The following is a 22,229-nucleotide window of genomic DNA, read 5'->3' as shown; positions in this document are numbered from 1 at the left end:
TAACTACTACCTTAGACATCTGATATAATTTTAACCTGTTACTGGCCTTCTAAATGGTCATAGCTGGGCTTTGGAGTAGATACTTAACCTACCCACCTTAAATGGGAGCCCCTGGAAGCTATGGGGTTTGTGCAGTACGGTGCCTACTGCCATAATTCTAAGTGAAAAGAGATCTCACAATCCAGGGGTCCATCTTGAGCTGAACAGAAAGGCATCCCACTCAAGATGGAGCGGTCGGCTTCTGGGCCATACCTCTGTATTGCAAACGAGAGGCTGCAATTTGCTTCCCCATATGCTAGTTAGATACAGCCTTTTAGTAAGTTGCCAATGTAGCCCTTGGTTCAGAGTCCCATGTTAAAGAATTTTAAATAGAGGTTTTCTGAACTCTGAATAGTCACAGGCCGTGCCAATTAGCCAAAGATCACTCCTTCCCCCTAGAGCTGATGAATTCTGAAGCCCTCAAACCCTGACCTTGCTACCACCCGGAAAGCAGAACAGAGTCTGGTACTAACTGATGGAATTCTTGGGCTGGAAGATCTCCTTGTAATCCTCTGGATTCTGGATCTCAGCCTTTGATTCCTTCTCATCCCGGTCATCTTCACTGCTGGGACTGCGCCGCTCACTCTCCGAGTTGTGCTTCACTCTGCCAATAAGAGAGACCCAGTCAGGAGCAGACTGGCAGGGTATGTTTGAGAGAAAGAGCACTAAGTTCTCTCTCCTTCCAATAAAGTATTTAGAACTGTGAAGCACACACCCTCATCGGATTCTTCCTTACCTTTGGGGCTTGCTACAGGTAGTTGATGGCCTGTCATAGATGCGTCGAAGGGAGGACCCTGTGGGGGTGGGCTGAGCCAGAGGCCTATCATCTTTGATCGGTCCATGAAGACCAGAACCAGACTTTGTGACTCTGCTGAGGTCCACAACGAACGAGGAGACTGTACTCTGAGAGACGGAAACCCCTATCTGCCAAGAGCAAGAGTAAGGCAACTTGTTAGGAGTCCAGCATAACGTTAGCCCCTCTAAGCTCAGGTCCCATGGACTGGATTTAGGGTTTCTTCTCCTTTAAATCAGTTACATAACTTGTTTTGAATGGCTTCTCTGTGGTGTTCTCCCAAAACAGTGACCAGAAGGGCCTTTAGCAACTGGGAGTGTAAGCAAGGTATGGAAGAATCTACCAGGGAAAGTTACTGAGAATGTGTCACAGGGCATCAATTAACAGATCAGACACTGGTTAAAGCAAGCAGAGAAAGGGCACTATGTGTATATGCCAAACGGCTGCACTAGTGAAAAAGAGAAGCAGCTTGGCAGAGGTGCTAGTGAATGGGAGTGGAACTCAGGAAACCTAGGTCCAATCCATGGCTCTGCCAGTACTTCACTTTGAGCCTTAGAGCTTGTCATGTCACCTCACCTTCTTATTCTCGCTCTACCTGTTGGATGGGATAGAAAGGCCACTACTCCTAAGTGTTTCTTCATGATTGTTGTCTGCATACAGTCATGCTCTTGGCACTGGGGCTCAAACCTTGCTAACTAGCACTCTCCATTGGGCCACATGCTCATGGTATCAAATATTCAATCTCCAGGGTGCAAAAGGGACTAGAGCCCCAACCACCACCCATTTGTTCCTCAGGAAGCCAGAGAGACTTGGAGTGGGGTAAGAGGGAGCAGCATGTGGAACTACACAAGCAATGATCCGAGGAGAAAACGATGCTGCCCCACATTTATCCATCATTCTGGGATCTGCTGAGGAGCACTGTGCAAGCATGAAGACTGACCATGGCAAGCTATGAGCTGTGACAGTTGAACATGGCCAGTCTGTAGAAGTCAGAGGCCCAGTAAGCAGCCCAGAGAATTTTTATTTGGTATTTCTGAGACTCTTCTCTCCATTTCACGAAGTGGAACTCACCAGCTGGTTGTTGCAGATAGATAGGTCAGCCACTTTTCCCCAGGTCACCAAGACCACATCAAAGCAGCGCTCAGGCTCCCAGCCATACACACGCAGCGAATCCTGGTAGCCACTATACAAGCAGCAGCCATCTGGGTTGAAAAGAACACACCTGGAAAAGGAAAGAGACCAAGATTTCTCCAAGACTTTACTAGCTCATCTAGTCTTTGAAGGACACCAGGGCTGAACATCTGACTTCACCAGAACACCATGGACAAGTGCCATAAATGCCCTAGAGCTTCATCTTCAGCAGCATGAACTTTCCTTAGCAAAGTGTCCCGTTAGTGAGAACTCGGCCCTTTAACGAGACCAAACCCTCATGCTAGGTCGCTACCTAACATACTATGGTACAAGTATAACGTACCTGACAGGAGTGGCCTCTTCTTCAATGCAGCTCACCACTTGAAACTTCTCCAAGTCCCAGAATCTGACTGTCCTGTAAGCAGAAAGAATGACTGTACATCTCCTTGGAAGTCTGCTGTATTCTAGCAAGCCACCAACCCAGACCGTTGTAATAGCATGTGACAGCAATAAACTGCAATAGAAAATACTATGTGCTAATGACTGCAGTTTATTGCTAATGATGACCCCAACAGTAGGTAATGCTAGAGCAGAATTTGGATCCAGCCACAGAGGCAAAGGGATATGCCTATTGGCTCCATAGCTATCTAGCACTGACCCAAAGCCATGGATGACTCAGTGGGGAAAGGCTGCATTAGTGTGCGACTGAGAAGTCTAACTCATTGGTTCCTAGTATGACAGAAGTTGCTACTAGATTGTGGGAGAACGTGGTAGGATCTGCACGGCATCAAACCACAGCTGCAATCTGCAGTGCGACCGTCCAGCTCCTCCAGTGGTGGGAATGTCACACCCCCTACATGAATAGCAATGCTCCCAGGAGGGTGGAGACCAATACGGGAGCGGATGCATAAACTTCCTGCTTTTTCTTTCCCTGCATGTACCTGTCAGCGCTGCCGGAGGCCAAGAGGTATTCATTGGGATGAAACTCAACAACGTTTACTGGGCCTGTATGTCCTGTAAACTCGAACATTATCTTCCCAGCTGCCAGATCCCACAGCTGGAAGAAGGAAAGAACAGTCAGGCTCTAGAGAGGATTTGTCTACCCTGGATTGTTCTCCACTGGAAATCTGCTAGCCCACAAGCCTGCCTCTGGCAGGTAATGACCAGGACCAGGAGGGTTATTTCCAGTTTTGTTTTTATTTGGAGATTTGTCAAAGAACCTCCGTCACTGTTGGAGACTGGCAAGAAAATACAGTGGTGCTAGAGGAGGTTTCAGTAGCTAAAATAAGATGTTTTTTAAGGTATGATGTATTATGCTATTCTACCTGCAGGGATAAACTTTTCACATCATCTGGTCTTCACTTATAAATCTCCGGGGGGCGGGGGGAGGGATAGCTCAGTGGTTTGAGCATTGGCCTGCTAAACCCAGGGTTGTGAGTTCAATCCTTGAGGGGGCCACTTAGGGATCTGGGGCAAAAATCAGTACTTGGTCCTGCTAGTGAAGGTAGGGGGCTGGACTCGATGACCTTTCAGGGTCCTTTCCAGTTCTATGAGATAGGTATATCTCCATCTATTATTCTTTTATTATAAATCCTGGGTGCAATGACTGACCAGCTCATTTGAACTGAGGTTGAAAATGAAGCCAGCTTCTTGCCCAGAGCCCTCCATACTACAGCGGAAGAAACTGAAGAGTTGCTGTTAGAACAGATACTTTGCTGAATTCTCTCTCTCTGCATTCGGCAAGTTGGAGCTGTGTCCCTGACAGCTCTTTGGAGAGTGCACATGCTTAACCATCCAACTGGCTGAGCTTTCATTTTCAGCCTCAGGTTCAACCCACCTGGCAGTCAATGTACCCTCAACCTTTAGATGTAGGACACCGCCTTGTCTGTTGGACAGTAAGGAATTATATTTCACTTAGCCACATCTCATTTCTGGCTGTTTTGCATTGCTGGACAATTGTCCCTGCATAGACACTTACCCTATGAAGCTAAGGGGCTCGCATCGCTGCAAAGTGAGCTGGAGTGGGTGGGGGAGAGAACTGGCAACGCAAATTAAAGAACAGCAGTCTGCAGAAGAGAAGAGTGAGGGGGGATTTGATAGCAGCCTTCAACTACCTGACGGGGGGTTCCAAAGAGGATGGAGCTCGGCTGTTCTCAGTGGTGGCAGATGACAGAACAAGGAGCAATGGTCTCAAGTTGCAGTGGGGGAGATCTAGGTTGGATATTAGGAAACACTATTTCACTAGGAGGGTGGTGAAGCACTGGAATGGGTTACCTAGGGAGGTGATGGAATCTCCTTCCTTAGAGGTTTTTAAGGTCAGGCTTGACAAAGCCCTGGCTGGGATGATTTAGTTGGTGTTGGTCCTGGTCCTGCTTTGAACTAGATGACCTCCTGAGGTCTCTTCCAACCCTAATATTCTATGATTCTATGAACAGTACCCCTGCCCTTCCACATGCCACAAAGAGTAACGGCTCTTGCCACGCTCTTGATAATGAATACCATACCTTTACAGTGTGATCATCTGAAGCGGACGCTAACCACTTCCCATCAGGACTAAATCGGAGACACCTCACTGCTTGTGTGTGACCCTAAAAAACACAACCACATACAGCTCGCAATGGCTTTGCGCTTTCATTGTGCCCTTGGCAGGAAATCCTAGCTTCCTCTTTCCATTTTATCCTGGGCTTGTAACAAAATGAAATCAAGTAACGGTTATTACAGTTTGAAAGACTCCACAGTATGGTGACAAAGCTCACATGGAAGGTCCCTGTGTGACTTTATCTAATTAGAATATGACCATGCAAATCATTGTTGCTACCACTGTTATATAATTGCAACGAATCTTATACAAAGTGTGACGCATGGCCAGAAAGGGTTAAGCATCCTGAAGGATAAATGACCCAGATTCGACCTTTAGAGACATGTCAGAAAAGTATAGAATGGTAAGTAGGGCCATTCCATGATAGATAGGCTAGAACTTTGAAATACAAACCCGTACTGTTAGACACCTGGAGGTGATACTAATTGTATGCGTGTACTTACATCTTGTCAGATGTTAGCCAGATAAACAGACAGTTCCTGTCTGTCACTATAGCTATTGATTCAGAGATCAAAAGGACATGTTAACATTTAAATGAACTATAAACATAGTGTGATAAATGAAGTGTGTGGGGCGGGGGGTAGCTGCTGTTTATGGACATCCAGCCAGCCAGTTGGCTACAAAATCCCTCTTGGTAGCTGTTCTCTACTTGCTTTACCTGTAAAGAGTTAAAAAGTCTGACTGCATGCATAGGTAAAAGGAAGTGAGTGGGCACCTGACCAAAAGAGCCAATGGGAGGGCTAGAACTTTTTAAAATTGGGAAAAAAACGTTCCCTTTGTCTGTCTGTCTGTTCTCCGGAGAGAGCAGAGACGGGGCTAAAGCTATGCTGTAAAAAGCTGTGAACCAGGTATGAAAAATCATGAGATCATACCTAGAACTACTCTGTTTGAAACCACAGATATGTAAGTAGATCAGGAAATGTCTAGAAAGTCACTATTAGGTTATTTCTTTTATTTCAGTAAGGCTTGTGGACTCCTCTGTGCAAACCCCCAAAAGCTTTTGTTTTGCTGGTAACCATTAAGCTGGACCTCAAGAAAACCATTCTTGATGCTTAATTATGATATTTGCTCTTTTTAAATCTAGCAATAGCCTAAGTTCCAGATGTATTTTCTTTCTTTTTGTTTTTAATAAAATTTACCTTTTTAAAGAAAGGATTGGGTTTTTTGTGTCCTAAGAGATTTGTGCATATGTTGTTTCATTAGCTGGTGGCAACAGCGGATTTCCTTTGTTTTCTTTCTCAGCTATTCCCTGGAGGGGGAGTGAAAGGGCCTGAAGGTACCCCACAGGGAGGAATTCCCAAGTGCGCCTTCCTGGATTCAAAGAGGCTTTTTGCACTTGGGTGGTGGCATCTACCCATCCAAGGTCAGAGAAAAGCTGTAACCTTGGGAGTTTAATACAAGCCTGGAGTGGCCAATATTAATTTTTAGAATCCTTGTGGGCCCCCACCTTCTGCACTTGAAGTACCAGAGTGGGGAATCAGCCTTGACACACAGTAATATCACTGTATTCATCTCTCTTTGAAATGTATATCAAATCATCTGCAAATGGTGGAAAAACAGGCAACTGTCTTATGTTAATCTGTACAGCTAATTACCGGTGATGCTTAGGAAATAAGTCTAATTCAAAGTATCCATGATTGCCTATTGTTTGCCTAAGGACTCCAAGCTGTCAAGGAAGACCTGGAACCGTATAACAATGTCCAATCCTTTTTATCTCAGATCTGATTGATGCTTCATGCAGGGGAAGCTTAAGCCAAAAGGCTGATATCTCCAGTCCTAACCTAGATTCACCCTGAATATGAACATTGGACTATAACCGATGGACTAATTCTGAAAGAACTCTTTGCAACTAGGGGATTGGTCCTGCTTTGAGCAGGGGGTGGGACTAGATGACCTCCCGAGGTCCCTTCCAACCCTGATAATCTATGAATTACAAAGCTCACCATCTCTACTATGAATCTGATCGCAGAACTGTACTCATGTCTGTATGTATACTGATCTTTTAACCAATACTCTCTCTTTGCTTTTTTAATAATTTTTAGTTTAGTTAAGAATTGGCTGTATGCGTGTATTTGGGTAAGACCTGGAATATTCAATAACCTGGGAGGTAATGTGTCCAATCCTTTGGGACTGGTAGAACTTTCTTATATGATTAATAAGATTTTCAGTAATCCTCATCATGTTTGACTTGGGTGTCTGGGTGGAGGCCTAAGGCTGGGTGGCTTTAAGGGAACTGTGTTTTTGGATTCTGGGTAACCAGTGAGGTATTAGAGAAGCTGTTTTGTGCTGGTTTGATAAATCTAAGTATTGGAATATCCACCAGCTTTGGGGATTGTTTGCCCCATTCTTTGCGGTGCCCCCTCATTGAGTGACTCCAGTGTGGCTCCCTGGGACCCCGGTGTCACCCTGCAGAACATGAAGTATTCGACAGTCTCCAGCACAAGGGCAATGCATCAGTTTACTATGAATAAGAATGCATCACCCCACTGCACACTCACTCACGGGATGCTCTGTAAGCACCACGGACACCGACAACACATAGCACATTTACTCTTACGCTAACCATTTCTTGCAGCTTCTCTATTCAATCAGGCTCTGTACAAGTGGTCAGGCCATTTATTACCATTGCATGGACTTCACAAGTCACATCAGTCCAATTTCCAATACCAAGGGATTAATAAATTAATTCTAGGTGATCCCATCTCGATTCCTGCATAAATCAGAGAGAATCTCCTCTCCCCCTCCCCCAAATGATAGTGAAGCAACCCTCACCTTGTACCTGAAGACACAGCCTTTTCTTCTTACATCCCAGAGCTACAGGGAAGAGAAACAAAAAAACGTGCTTAGAACCACAGTTATGAAGGTCCCTGAAAGTCATAACAGAATGACAGGTCGCCCTATGACTATAAACACTGTAGAATGGCTATGGGACAGGTACCCAGCAGCGAAAGAGGCTGCTAAAACACAAGCCCATGCAAGGTATATTTCTTTACCCCTCCCTCCCCCTGCCCAGGTAGGAATGGCATAGAGTCAAGTTGCAACTTTAAGTGTTCAGTGAGAGAGCCTGCTGGCAAGACATTTCATACCATGAAAGCTAAATGCTTACGGCCAAATGCAGACCTGCTATAAGCAGGTGTAGCTCCACTGATTTCAATGTAATCACACTTGCTTACACCAGATTTAATTTGGCATCTAACACTAAGAGGCTTGAGAAATAAACCATAAACCCTAAGAGATGAACCAGACTCCTATTATTAGGATAAATTTCAGCTATAAGAATACAAGCGGAAATTTCACAAGCATCTATGAACACACCTCTTTATACACATGCAACTGATACTTTACAAACTTTCAGCATGACAATCTTTTTTGCTGCCAAAACAATCATGGCATTCCGACACATATGCACAGGAGATAAAGAGGGTTCTTCCAGAAAAGACTGGCCTTACCTTGATGTTAGTGTCCAGGGACCCTGAAGCTACAAAGCTTCCAAAAGGATGGAAATCAAGGCTGCAGATATTTGCTTTGTGGCCCATTAACGTACGAAGAACTGGAAAGAGATAAGGAGCACAGAGAGGAAGGAAAAACCCCATTAGTCAGCGCTAATTTTCCCACAGACAATCCAGAAGTCCAACCATGCTGCCTCCTACTATTAAACACACACGGATATTGTATACTGGTCATTCTGTGCACAGCTTATTCATCTATGTACTGTGACAGATATGGCAATTTCCTGCAATATCTTTTGGAGACCTTATGGAATCAAGTTTAAGCATGTTTGGGGACATCGTATTAAATAAATGGCTTATGTATTATTGTGGGCCAGGACGGCATGTAATCTCTATCTAGGGGGGACATGGAATTTGAATCCTGGGAAGTGTTATGAACTTCAGAGGATGGGGTGGCCAAACTTACTGGCCCTCTGAGTCACATACGACAATCGTCAGAAGTTCGAGAGCCAGGGCGTACCTGCCAGGGCTCAGGGCTTCAGCCCCATGGCAGCTGAAGCCCTGAGCCCCGGCAGGTGATGTTTGGAGGGGGGCATGTGGAGTCATGTGCTCCCCCCCCCCCATTTTTGCCAGGGTTTGCTGACCGCGCTCAGTCACATGGTGCTGCCAGGCCCCCTCCCTGCACAGCAGCTGCTGGGAGCTGTGGCCGTGGGGAGAGGCAGCAGCAGGGAGCTGCAGGGAGAGCCACTGCTTTTGCTACTGCCTCTTCCCATGGAACTAAAGCAGCGCCACCTACTGGCAGCTCCCAGCTGTTTGCCGCTTCTTTGCCACAAGGATCTTACACCTGGGAGCTGCAGGGAGGGGAGGCTGAGGGTAAGGGGGAGCAGGACTCAAGCTGTTGGAGGGGCAAACCTTTAAATTCTGCCCCCCCACCCCCACCCCAGCAGGCACCAGCCATCTCTAGCAGAAGCCCCTAGCCCCACACCGCAAGGCAGAAGCCCCGAGCTCCCTCTCCCACTCTGGTAGGCGGAGAATGGGGGGCGTGGGAGACTCAGTGAGACACACTTCAACTGTAAAAGAGCCACATGCGGTTTGTGAGCTGCAGTTTGGCCACCCTTGGATTACACTAAACAATGTGCCAGACAAGAATGGATTTTTGGGACAAAGTTTGCCTGTGGAGTCGAATACAAATTCCCCATCTCTGTTTGTGCAAACACCCAGCCTTTTGAAGTGGTGCCCTGAGGAGGGGACCATTGTCTGCTGATTATCCGTTCCAGGAGTCTCAAGATCAAAGGCCCAAGCTGTATAAAGGGAAGACTGATCTATTCACGGGTGTGCTAGTTTTGAGCTAAGGCTATTTAAGTTTGTCAACAAGAACCACCCCTTGGTGGGGTTTGAAGGACTGACTCCTCCCAGAGCCCTTGCTGGAGCTGGGGGTGATGTCTGGCACCTATTAGCATGCGTGTAGGTTCTTTTGTTGTTTTTAATATATGTTTTCTCGAATGCTTTCATCTTCAGAATAAATGTGCTGGTCTAGAAAGGGCTGGTAACTTATAACTGCTAGCAATTAGAGCTGTTCATAGCCTTCGGCAAAACAGCAAAGCGGTAACACTGGCCTGCTTAGGCAGTCTGGTTTGCTGGGCATATCACAGTATAGGCAGGGAATTGTACAGCCCGGAAAACCCCCAGTCAGGAGGGGAGAAACACATGGGTCTTTGCCCAAGAGAAGCGACAGCTGAGGAGCTGGGAGCCCAGAGTGGGCTCCATGGTCCACCAAGGGCGGAGGAATGCAGGTGCAGTTCCTCTGAATTCTGACATGTACATCACTTCATAGAAATGTTCTTGAGTCTACTTCCGCTAAACAAAGAAACTGCACTAAATGGACTGTTCCAGGGACCCTGCTTTACACGGTAATGCAGTTAGCAAACATTAATGCAAGCCACAAGAAGATACACAGAGGGGAAACAGGACAAATATATTTCTTGGCTGAGAAGTTCAAGTGACACTTCATTGGCTATTATCTTAACTTTTTATTTATAAAATGTGCCCTCAATTGACTAGACTCAAGAGCATGACTTCCACCATCAATGCTCTAATAATGCACCATGTTTCATCTATTGCAGATTCCCGGCAGGTGTTTTACAACGATGACTTGACAGAAATGCACAGGCCAAATGCCCAAACCTCCAGCCTCTTAAATCTGGCTCAACATGAGACTATGTACATCCACACAAACACCATGTGTACACTTATAGCTGTTCAAATGTATACGTGCATTATGCCGCTTCAGTAGAACATCACTCCAAAGCATTCTAACACCACCACTGGTTTTGAGCTGAAGAAAACACTATCTGTTGATAAGGGCCTATCCAGGTTTTTGACCTTCCTAGTCAGGACCTCTCCAGGTCAGCGGGGATATGTGGCATAGTTTGTACCACTCTGCTGTGCTCACGCATGACGCACCACTGCTGACTTAAATGGAAGATGCAAAGGAGAATGGAAACCTACTTTTGGCAGCTTCCAGGTCCCAAACTCGAATGGACCCTGACTGGGATCCTGCAACAATGAGCTCTTCGTTTGTATTGATCCTCACGCTCTCCACTGGTGTTGTGTGGCCTGTCAGACTCTGCAAGGGAAGTCAACAGTAGCAGTCAGCAGATGGGAGGTGCAACTCTGAAAAGGCCTAGGCTGGCACAGGGTATTATCCTGTAAGTGCTTTGGCACACTATTTTGCAACTGACAGGACCTCCTAACTGCACAGCCAATTTGGCTGGTCCTCCCTCCTGTCAGCTCTCAGTGGGGCATAACATCCTAAGATGCATTGCTTCCCCCAGCCCCTGCCAAGTACTGCTGGTGTCACGCTGCATGCGTATAATAATAATTATAATTAATGGAGATATCCCATCTCCTAGAACTGGAAGGGACCTTGAAAGGTCATCGAGTCCAGCCCCCTGCCTTCACTAGCAGGACCAAGTACTGATTTTGCCCCAGATCCCCAAGTGGCCCCCTCAAGGATTGAACTCACAACCCTGGGTTTAGCAGGCCAATGCTCAAACCACTGAGCTATCCCTCCCCCCAGTATCCTCCGAGCACTGCATCTCTTGCTGAGGCACTATGAGATAGTTGTCCAGATTTTCCCAGAACGTGCCGATACAAACACGGGTAGTCAAGCGGTAGGTGTGGATGTACAAATTAGGTCAGCACACACATATGCAGTGAAAAATATGCTGTATAGACACAACTAGACCAGCTTTGTTGTAAATGAGTCAGAGGAGTGTCATGAACTGGTTACAAAACCACAGCTGTCCTTATAGCATAAGCAGGACTATTTGAAAGTCTTCTCACAAGTAAAGAAGTACACGTTATCAGCCAGTGATGGCTGCCACGCCAACAGTGCTACAACACTACTGCAGCATTAGCTTGATGAACCATGCAACAATTACTGCCATGTATACAGTGCCTTTCATCCTCAAGGATCTGAACGTGCTTACTAAAACTTGACTGTATAGATATTGTGCAATAGGTAACCATTTAGTTAAAATGCCCGTGTTATAAAATACATAACACAAAAATACGGAGTTGTTCCAATAATCAAATTAATATGTACATAATAATTAGTTAATATGTGCTGTTATAGGTATTTTAGCATCATTAAGCGATGTTTATTATTCCAAACTCTCCTTTATTTGTCCTTAGAACAGCTCCCTTGAATAATTCAATCCAGCTTTCTCCACCCTTCACATTTATTAAGGTAACACCAGGGAGTGACAAGTTAAAACCCACCTGGATCTTTCTGCAGTTTTTGCTTGGGATTGCTTTTCTATAATATTGCAACTGTTAATGTTTTGTGTGTAACAGAGAACTCGGACTCAAATCAGGGGTCACAAAGCTGTAAGTCACTTGCCTCCCCTCTCCCGAAACAGAAGGGTACTGGGGGTCCTAGCAAATCAAGCACTAAAGGTGAACTTCAAAGCAAACAAAAATCCCTTTGAGAACATCTTTATACACCATAAAGCAGTAAAATCACAGCGATTCCCCTGCCCCCATCAAATAAAACCCGTGTTTTGTTTTGTTTTTTAAAAAAACACTAGAAATACTAGGTCCTGACTTCTCTCTCTTCCCTGGAAAACCCAGGCAAATGTTTAGAAGCCTGGATGGTAACATCACAGCAGTCCAAAACTAGCGCTGCAGTTCTCTCTGCCCTCAATTGAGGGGTGAAGAGATGCTGAATCTTATGCCCCTGCTGACTACACTGAAACCAGTGCTCTGGTTTCACACTGCTTCGACATCACCATGCAGATCCTCCAGAGACATTGCAAAAGCCTATGGGAAGGAAACAGCACTGCCGATAAGGGGTAGAGATTTCTACTTAGTCCTCTTCACATTTCCTGAGAGATGCCAGTTCAAGTGATTGGGGGAGGAGGGGTGTCTGAAATGAAGTGAAAACTTTCTCTGTCCATCTTTCTCAACTCAACTCTCCTATCACACCAAGTGTCTCTAGCCCACCTCCCCTACATCCAAATCGAACATCAAAGCAGGATGCAGCACAGATGAATGCTAGCTGCCTTTATAATTGGCATGTACTTAACATCATTTCATATTATTGTGGTAGCTTTACTCTTATTATAGTGCATTTGAACGTGCTGCACACAGCTTCTTCCTGCCCAGCGTATGGCCAAATCAGCACAATATCCTGACACAGTTTTATGCAGAGGCAAATGCTGGTCAGCCGTAGATATGATGCAACTGGGAGTGTAGCCTGGCCTAGGATGTGCCCCAATTCCAGGGTGCAAACCTCACCACCCTGAATATTAATCTGTAAAACAAACCTATCATAAGCCTAAGCCTTTAATAGTTTGCAACCCTGTAATAGTTGCATGCTGCAAATAACAGCAAGCCCAATATGTATTGTCTGAGCAAATGCTAGGACTGATGTTAAAGGTAGTCAGACATGCTGGATTGCCCTTGTTTTGAGAGACAGTTCCCATCAGTTATTTACTAGGATTTTGTTCCTACTTCACTGGAAACAAGACTCTGGTCATCCTGCACTCAGTAGCACTGACGTGCTATGAGCTAGTGAGATCTTTTCCCCCAACCCCACAGCCACTACTCAGCTGCTCTACAGAGAGAAGTGATGTCTGCCCTCTCACTGAACATGAGACACAAAACCAAGAACTGTGCAGGGGCAGGAGCACTGCTCTCTCCAAACCCCCCCCCATCATGAAGATCTTCAGGCATTCAGTGGGAGACCCCTTGGACCTGCCCAGGCCTGTCTTCAGTGGGAGGACGAGGAAGGAACCAGTGCTTTTTGAGTCAAGCCAGTGCTAGAGTGGGGGGGGGGGGAGAGAGAAGATGGGGTAAAGGAGATGAAGTGGAAAATCAAGAGGAAGGAGAACAGAAGAGTGACAGATGGAGAGGAGCGATAAAATAGGTAACATTTTGGAGAGAAGACTGGAGGAGGAGGGGACAAGTGTAAAGAAGAAAAGGTGAGTAGAGGAAAAAGAAGAAATGCCTGCAATGGAGAGGGATGAAATAATTAAGTATCAGGGGGTAGCCGTCTTAGTCTGCATCCACAAAAACAACGAGAAGTCCGGTGGCACCTTAAAGAGTAACAGATTTATTTGGGCATAAGCTTTCCTGGGTAAAAAACCCCACTTCTTCAGATTTATGCCTGCATCGGTAATTTTCACTCCATGCATCTGAAGAAGTGGGTTTTTAACCCATGAAAGCTTATGCCCAAAGAAATCTGTTAGTCTTTAAGGTGCCACCAGACTTCTCGAAAGAATTAAGAATTACAAGTTTAATTTGGGGGTGAATGAGAAAAACTATAGGGACACAGAAACAGGGCATCTTATTGCCCACCCCACATATTCAGCCAACTGCGAACTCCTCCTGCTCCTATCACCTCACTGAATGGATATCACTTACTAGAGACCCAGATTTACCTCTGCTCCCCACACATCTGGTGATCTCCCCAATATGAATTAATAAATCAAGATATTAGGATAATAGAAAAATTTACATGTTGAAAAAATTAATCATTTCCATTTTTTTTAAATGTCACTCATTTTAGACCCTTGTCATCTTTGGAAGTCCCTGTCACACAGTCGGGCCTTAGCAGGGCATGGGAAGAGAGCTATAGCTGGTTCAGAGTCATGTGAGCTGAAGGGACAAAGCCATTTTCGAACTGTGTGTGGCCCACCAAAGCTAGCTTGCTGTGTTTGTGTCCCAATATAGCTTTGTAGCACTCCAAAGCAGACGAGAGGGGTTGGTAAAACCTAGTTGGGGGATTTATGACATTGCCAGACTCTCTCTGGCTCTCATTATGCAGACCAATTGCCTCCTCCCCCAACCTAACCACAAGCAAATAAAAAAACAGCCAACTCTTACTATGATGCAGTTGGGCTTGTTAACCGACCATATATTGACCCGACAGTCCTCTCCTCCAGTTGCCAGCAACCGACCTGAACTTTTGCCCAGAACCAGCGAGGACACATTGCTGCTGTGAGCTGTGATCTCTTCTGCACAAGATAAAGCAAACGAACAGTCACAACAAGTATTTTTACTATACACAATTCCTCTCCTGAAAGACTTGTAATCCTCACGCTACAGAAAGACTTCCCAGTTTTCACTGGGCAAACTGCAGTAACCTAGAGTTCAGATAAGAAGCCACACTACCTATTTATCTTGCTTGCAGTAGCCCCTCTTGGCCCTATCTGCTATGCTTGGTGACGTGTGCCAATCAACCCTCATCATCCCACTCTAGTCTCAATGTGGTTCACAGTCACTATCTTATCTTACTAATAGTGACTCGGTAGCTTTGAAAAGGAGAATTTGCTTGGTTCCAGCACACTCCTTACAGAAGCTAATTTATCATCTGTACCTGTGTGAACTCTCCTGGCAAGATGAACGGTCTCAGAAGTTGGCATGGTACAAAGCAGCTGCCGATCATTTAGAGAGAGGCTCCCTTATATTGTTCTGGACAGCAGCAAAAGTTAAGACTGTCCTATCTGAGCCAAACTGGCAGGTTTGCTGTAGCACAGTGTGCTACCTTGCAGAGAAAATTAGACTCAGCACCTGGGAAAGGGGAGGCTCCCTTCTACTTGAGTTTAGGCAGAGACTTTGCCTATATTCTCAGCATGTAATGTAGGTGAAGCAGAGCAATAGAGTTAGTTTGGGGGCAGTGACAAAAGATGTCCCTATTGGAGGGATGGACACAAATATGCTTTAGAGGGGTTGAATAAGGAAGTAGAATAAAAAAGGTGGGTTTTTTTTAAAGTAGCTTTTCATAAAGGCTGGGGGAGAAGATAGCCCCAATACCCCAGTGGACTCTGGAGAAGTCCCACTATAAACAGCCAGATTTGCATTTGTTTTACATTAAGGGGCACTTTAAAATGCACCCAAATTGTTAGGTTTTTGCCAAATGCATTTACCAATTCCTTAATATCACAGCTAAAAAGTTCGTGTTTTAAAGACCACTAGATTTGTATATGAAATGGTTACAAAACATTTGTAAAAATGCTAGCTAATAACCAATCCAGCCTTCGTTTTGATAATTGGGTGTGAAGCGACTCATTTATAATAAGTGACACTAATATTCCAAGACTTCAGAGGGCAGGAATAATTACATACTCTTTGATCTGAGGATCTCAAAGCACTTTACAGAAAGCGAAACCACACGACTTTCACATTAGCTAGAGAAACATCTTTCATGTTACAATTGTAATTAGGTTATTAATTAAATGAGAAAGGGACATTTGCTGAGGATGTACTTGCAGTTTAATGAAAGACCAATATTCTACATGACAATACTAAACCAGAGCATGTGTCAACACCTAAAATTCAAAGTTACATACAATAATAGTTATATAAATCCTCCTTTAGTATTAAGGGACCAATAGTGACTATTTAAGATTGGATGGTGTACATGCTGAATGTTGTTGTGAAATGTGAATATTCGCAACGCCTCCCTTTATCTTTTATTAATAATTTATTATCATTTTTAAGAGTCATTGCTGAAGCATTCAACCCCCTGACTATAAATGCCAGATTATAATTTTATGCAAACATTAAAAAACTGGTAGCAGAACCCTGACTCTCTGAAGTGCTGATTTCCCTAAGCCCACAAACCCTTTCATAAAATGCTCTCTCATTAGCTACTACACATTGGCTCAGCAACCTTTAAGCCCCTAATTAACCTGGATACACCTTTTTTCTAGCACTTGAATGATTACTACTCTGAAGGTGGAGCTAAAATGAAGTAGGACATAGTGATATTAAAGATCAACAGCACAGGCACAGTTGCCGAATGAAATGGGATGGAGATTTGAAACTGACCAAGTGCTGTCTTTTCCAGTAATCTGTGAACGTCAGCATTTGGGGGGGGGGGGGGGGGGAAGAAGAGAAAAAAGAGTGGGGATGGGAAGTAAGAAAAATATTTTTCTCCTTGTGAAAATATGAATAGAAGCACCAACTGATGCCAGGTATACAGTAAGGGAAGGTGCTATACAGTAACTCCTCACTTAAAGTCGTCCCGGTTAACGTTGTTTCATTGTTACGTTGCTGATCAATTAGGGAAAATGCTCATTTAAAGTTGTGTAATGCTCCCTTCTAAAGTCGTTTGGCAGCCGCCTGCTTTGTCTACTGCTTGCAGGAAGAGTAGCCCGTTACAGCTAGCTGATGGGGGCTTGGATCCAGGGTGGACCGGCAGCCCCCCTAAGTTCCCTGTGCAGCAGCTGCCCAGCAGGCTAGCAATTGCAGCTGTCCCTCCCCCCACTGCCATGTGCTGCTCCTGTCCTCTGCCTTGGAGCTGCTTCCTGAGACTCCTGCTTGCTGGGGGGGTGGAGGGGGGCAGAAGAGGCGGGCGCTAATATCAGGGTTTCCCCCTCCCCCCTGCTCCTGCACCCCGCTTACCCCATCTTCCATAGAGCAGGGGGGCCACGCCAGGGCTCAGGACAGAGGGGGGTCTCAGCAAGCTGATCTAATTAACAAGGCAGTGTATTTAAAGGGGAAATGCGCATATCTCCCTCCATTCCTGCTGCCTTGTAGAGTGAGAGAGTTAACCCTTGAGGGTTCAGCCAATTGCTAGCTCATCATTTAGCAGTAAGGGAAATATCCCACCCTCTGACTCCTCCACCTCAACCAAGCTTCACAATCATCATCACTGTGTACCAGTATTAAATTGTTTGTTTAAAACAGACAGAGAGAGAGAGAGAGAGTGTAAAAAATGTTTTTCCCCTGGAACCTAACCCCCTCATTTACATTAATTCTTGTGGGGAAATTGGATTCGCTTAACATCGTTTCGCTTAAAGTCGCATTTTTCAGGAACATAACTACAACGTTAAGTGAGGAGTTACTGTACAGCCTTTGATCGTATATACCAGTTAACTCTATTAATACAGTTCTATTAATCATACAGCAACCCAGACAGACAACATTCTCACTAATCCAGTTCTGGATCTCAAACAGTCAGCCTGGAATGCACATTTGTGGATAATCAACTACTTCCTACTTGTTCTATTGATCCTCTAAAACCTTACAAAAAATTTACAACATCTGCAGGAGAAACATTTTTCTGTGTTTCTCTTTTTGACATTTAGGAGCTGCTTTGCCACTCTTTCTTTGGAGAAAAAATTAAAAATAGAAGTTTACTACCTCTCATGAATCTTTTATGCTGAAGCCAGAGACATAATCAAGAGAAGAGGACATACAGGTATTGTAATGATCTGACCACCCTTCCTGCAGTGATCCAAGAACCTACTGTACCTATAGCAATGGTAGAGGCAGCAATAGAGAGCAATCCAAAAAGAATACTGACATTAAACAAGTGGAACATTCCAAGGGAGGCTTGGCTTTATAAGAGTTCCAACCTGTTCACCAGCAGTTCTTATATTATATTAGAGAATTAGCAGGTTGTTACAACCCTGAAATTTAGAGAAAGAGAGAGATTTAATGACCCAAACCCCCTCAAACAACAGGAATTGAAGACAGAAAGGAGGATGCCCTATCATCATCGTCGCAAATCCCAAAGGAACGTATCCCCTAGATCGATCTCTAGCTATGTCCTTAAGTCACTCTGGCTGATGTTCAGAGAATGTCCTATGCCCTTCCACAATTCTCTCTCTCCCCCTCCATCCACAAACAGACCACTGAATTTTAAAAGAGTGCTCTTTTGTCACATTAGAAAGGGAGGGGGCAGTTCCTTTGGGAAACGTAATTCATACCACAAGATAGAACAAGGGGCCTCTCTCTCCCCCTTTCCCCATTTTTAAACAAGAGAAATCTAATGAAGGACAAGAGAACACTATGAAAGACACTCACGCAGCTTCCAAGATGTCTTGGTGGCAACAGAAGCTGCCATTTCCTTATTCAGTTCTTTTCTGATGGCCACTGAAAAAGTGCCCCCTTTCCTTCCAACAAAGGTTCACTTTGCTGAATTGTGTGGGGCTCAACCCCCCAGGTCTCAGTTTCTGCTGTGTGATCTGTTCAGACACATTCAGGCTAATGAAATTCCTTTCAAAATGCTTATTCTATCGTATCCAGAACAGTGGCCAGTTTCCTCCAATCAACAGGCTAGATCTTGAGTTATGACTTAGTCTTGCTCCATATCACTGCGATGTTTGCCTGGAGGAAAAAAAAAAAAGAATCTTAATGTTTATGGCATCGTCTTGTGATACCACTAAGTCAGTATAGCAGGTGCATAATTCAGTGCATAGAACAAGACCCCGGCCTATCGCGAAGCCCGGGTTCGTAAGCTGGAAAAGTACACTCCCCTGGCTGACACCCTGAGAGCAAAGGGCTATGAGGTGCAGATGGATGCCCTGATCGTCGGACCCCTGCAACGAGCATGTGCTGCGGACCTGCGGGATCGGTCGACGCTACGCACAGCTCATGCGGCGCCTCATGATCTCAGACACCATCCGATGGTCCAGGGACATCTACACCAAACACATCGCCAGCCACTGACAGTACCAGGAGGCGTGAGCCAGAGCGACATAGTGCATCGACTACGAGAAAGGGACCAAGAGACTTTTTCCGTTGGACCATATGAACTGGAACCGTAAAGTCACTGAACGTTTAATCTCACCAGATGAGGGTCAATCCATCCTCATCATCATATCCACTCATTATACTCCACACCTGAACATAGCCATTATATGAACAACATGTCTGTACTTTGACCTGTTAACCTTTTACCCCCAATCGGGGATATTGCAGATTATGTATTCCTTACGTCATCTGATCTTAAACCGAACTTCGTACCCCTTGAGAATCTGTACATTATTCCCTGATAACCAGAAACTTCTACGCTTAAACTCTGTACCGTTCACTTGTTTTAAACATCATCTTAATAAAAATTTTTAAATCATCTATTTGTTCTGCTTGTCACAGCACCTAGCACAATGGAGTCCTGGTACTGCTATGGCAATACAAATAATAAATATGTAATTAATTAATTATTATTAGCGAGGAAGGTCATCAAAGCCTGTTCTAGTGTAGGCTAAAGAGTATGGAATGGTTGCCTATATGACCGCTTCCCAGCTTTCAGCAACAAAAGCAAAACAAGGCTCAATTCAATAAGATTATCACAGGGCTAATCAGGGTTATTCATACGCTAATTATTACTATTAAAATAATTAGAATAGTTCAATGGCTAGGTCCTGAAGATGTTTACACATCAGTGTAACTAGCACAAGGGAAGACGCTTACTAGGCAACCACTTATCTTAATAGGTCACCCAAAAGTTTCCCCAAACATACTGAGTCAAGTTCTACTCCACCTTTACAAGGAAGCCACTGCTGTTAAGCAAGTGAGTTTTAAACCCTGGAGTGGTCACTCAAGCCCCGTACAGAAACAGAATGAAGGTGGCAGTTTTTCCTTGGCATTGCTAACATAGGATCCTTGGGGCAGAGCAGCATCCTCGCCCTAGTATCTACCGCCTGCCCACTCCTCTCTGGTGGGGCTCATAGGAGAGCATGTTTATAAAAACAACAAGGAGTCCGGTGGCACCTTAAAGACTAACCGATTTATTTGGGCATAAGCTTTTGTGGGTAAAAACCTCACTTCTTCGGTTGCATCTAACACGGCTACCCCCTGATACTTGATACCATGTTTATAAGACTCCCCTCAGCCAAGTGGGCCAGGGAGGGCAGGCGTGCTAATAATCTCCCTCCTCCCGGTGTCTCCCTGGGACCGCCTCTCCACGCAAGCAGCCCCCAAGCCCCTCGCTGGGGGAAGAGCCACAGCACGGATCTCCTTGCGGGGCTGGGCACCTGGGGGTCCCATAGCCAAGCTCCCTCCCCCTCGTTCTTTTGAGGGCAGGAACCAGCCCCCGATACATTCCCACCCAGGGGAGGGGACAACGAACGCCCCGTCCCCGCCCGGCTGTCGGGGTGAAGGAGGGTCCCCCCACACTGGGCCCCCGGCCGGGGGAGGGGAGAACGAGGGTTCCCTCCCCGCCAACACGCTCTGGGCCCCCGGCCCCATGAGTGGCACCGGGGCCCGAGTCAGAACCGCCCGAGACCGTGGGGCCCGCGAGCCTGGGAGGGGGATTGGACCCTCTCAGCCCCCCCGCGGTCTGGGGGCTCCCAGTTGACACCCCCGGCAGCCGGAGTGCGGGGGATGGGCCCGACTCCATGCCCGCCCGCCCCCTCCTACCTGCAGCGGCTCCTAGACCCGCTCCGCCTTCCAGCCCCGACCCCCCACCTGCTCCCATCCCCCACCCTGATTGGCCCCTGCCTGACAACCGGGCCCTCACCCTCACAACAAACCTCGGGCCTGGCCCCGCCCCCACGCTGCCTTCGCCGAATCACACGCGCCGCCTACATCCGGGCCCACCCGCTCCGCGGCAGTCCCGCCAATCAGAGCAGCCCTTTATCCCCGCCGTTCTTCGGCCGTCTAGCCGCCGCCGCGGAGGTGTCTCGTCCCGCCTCTCCGGTCACACTGACCAATCACCAAACACGAAGTGGGTCAAAGCCCGCCCATAAGGATGAGCTCTATCAATGACAGGTCGGTTGGTCGCCTTAGCAACCGCGGAATTTCTGGCCACTCACAGCGCGTCTTGCTGGCTGAGCCCCTACTAGGTAACCAATAGAGAGGGGGAGAGAGACCCAGCGGGGTGGTGTAGCCGTGTCGCCGCCATATTGGCTGAGGGCAGGCCGGTTGGACTTGGCTTATCCTGACTGTTCTGAGGGGAGGGCCCTGAGCCCCAGTGACCCTCGTGCCCGGTCATTCCCCCTCCCCCCGGGTGAGGCTGGGGTAACGGCCCCCTGCAGTGATTTGGAGTCTGCCCCTGGGCATGAGGTGGGGTCATGGGAGCCCTCAGAGCCCACGGGACAGCATCCTCGGAGGGGGACACGAGGACATCGAGAGGAGACACAGCAAGGTCACGGAGCGGTGTCACACGGGAGAACATGGCGAGAACCAGGGGCTGGAAGCTGAAGCCAGACCCATGGAAATAAGAAATTCGGCACAAAGTGTTACAGTGAGGGTGATATAACCTCTGGAACAAACCACCAATAGAAGTCGTGGATTCTCTATCTCCATGTGTCTTCACAGCCAGACTGGCTGCCTTTCTGGAAGATATGTGTTAGCCAGACACAAGTTATTGGGCTCAGTACAGGGGCAACTGGGTGAAATTTAATGGCCTGTTATATACAGGCGGTCAGACTGGATGATCTTCTGGCCTTAAAATCTATGAATCCATGATATCAAGAATAAAATTATGGTTACATCTTGAGGAAATATTCCGTAGCAAGAGAAAATGGCGACATTTCAATGATATGTCCTGTCCCAGTGGATCTGCTAACAACCCCCTAATAATGCTACAATATTTGTGATGGGTAGCAGCACTGTAACAGATGGGCCATCTGTTCTCTGGCCAAAGCTGTGTGCTTCAGAGCAAGGAGTAAATCCCCTCTCCCCTTCCAATGCCCCGCGTTGGGGTATTCTAATATTTCACAGCAAAATGTGTTTCTGACTTCCCTGATTGTAATCAGTGTATACCTGTGTGATTTGGTGAACTATGTGCAACACGAATTCCCATGAAGTTATTATAAAGTTGTTACTTTCAAAATTGCTGTAGCATGAATGCCACTTTGTCTGTGTGTATCCACTATTGCTTACAAGCCTTTCAGCATGTATCTCCCAAACCAGGTTCAATAGTGGGTCATTAGATTTCTGTGACCACCTATTAAGGTTGATTTAGTTCCTTGGGACA

General features: G+C 46.2%; 1 protein-coding gene across 2 annotated transcripts in view; it reads right to left on the bottom strand.

Annotated features, from left to right (window-relative positions):
- The window catches only part of KATNB1 (katanin regulatory subunit B1), a 28,106-nt gene extending 7,285 nt beyond the window's left edge, over positions 1–20,821 (bottom strand). Inside the window, exons 1-12 of one of the 2 annotated variants that reach the window (XM_065416428.1) lie at positions 20,782–20,821; positions 18,332–18,634; positions 14,402–14,532; positions 10,520–10,637; positions 8,012–8,112; positions 7,335–7,376; positions 4,468–4,551; positions 2,905–3,020; positions 2,307–2,378; positions 1,904–2,054; positions 776–963; positions 513–643 (exon numbers count right to left, since the gene is read on the bottom strand). In XM_065416428.1, coding sequence (XP_065272500.1) covers positions 513–643; positions 776–963; positions 1,904–2,054; positions 2,307–2,378; positions 2,905–3,020; positions 4,468–4,551; positions 7,335–7,376; positions 8,012–8,112; positions 10,520–10,637; positions 14,402–14,532; positions 18,332–18,371 — 1,174 coding nt within the window. In that variant the 5' untranslated portion in view covers positions 18,372–18,634; positions 20,782–20,821. Of the gene's footprint in view, positions 1–512; positions 644–775; positions 964–1,903; positions 2,055–2,306; positions 2,379–2,904; positions 3,021–4,467; positions 4,552–7,334; positions 7,377–8,011; positions 8,113–10,519; positions 10,638–14,401; positions 14,533–18,331; positions 18,635–20,668; positions 20,719–20,781 lie in introns of those variants that run through there. The other variant, XM_065416427.1, reaches the window with a different exon arrangement.
- Between the last annotated feature and the right edge of the window lie 1,408 nt (positions 20,822–22,229).

The sequence above is a fragment of the Emys orbicularis genome, chromosome 14 (genome assembly GCF_028017835.1).
Source record: "Emys orbicularis isolate rEmyOrb1 chromosome 14, rEmyOrb1.hap1, whole genome shotgun sequence".
NCBI classification, from domain to species: Eukaryota; Metazoa; Chordata; order Testudines; family Emydidae; genus Emys; species Emys orbicularis.
The sequence above is the reverse complement of the archived record's forward strand: the minus strand, read 5'-3'. Positions and strand labels throughout refer to the sequence as shown.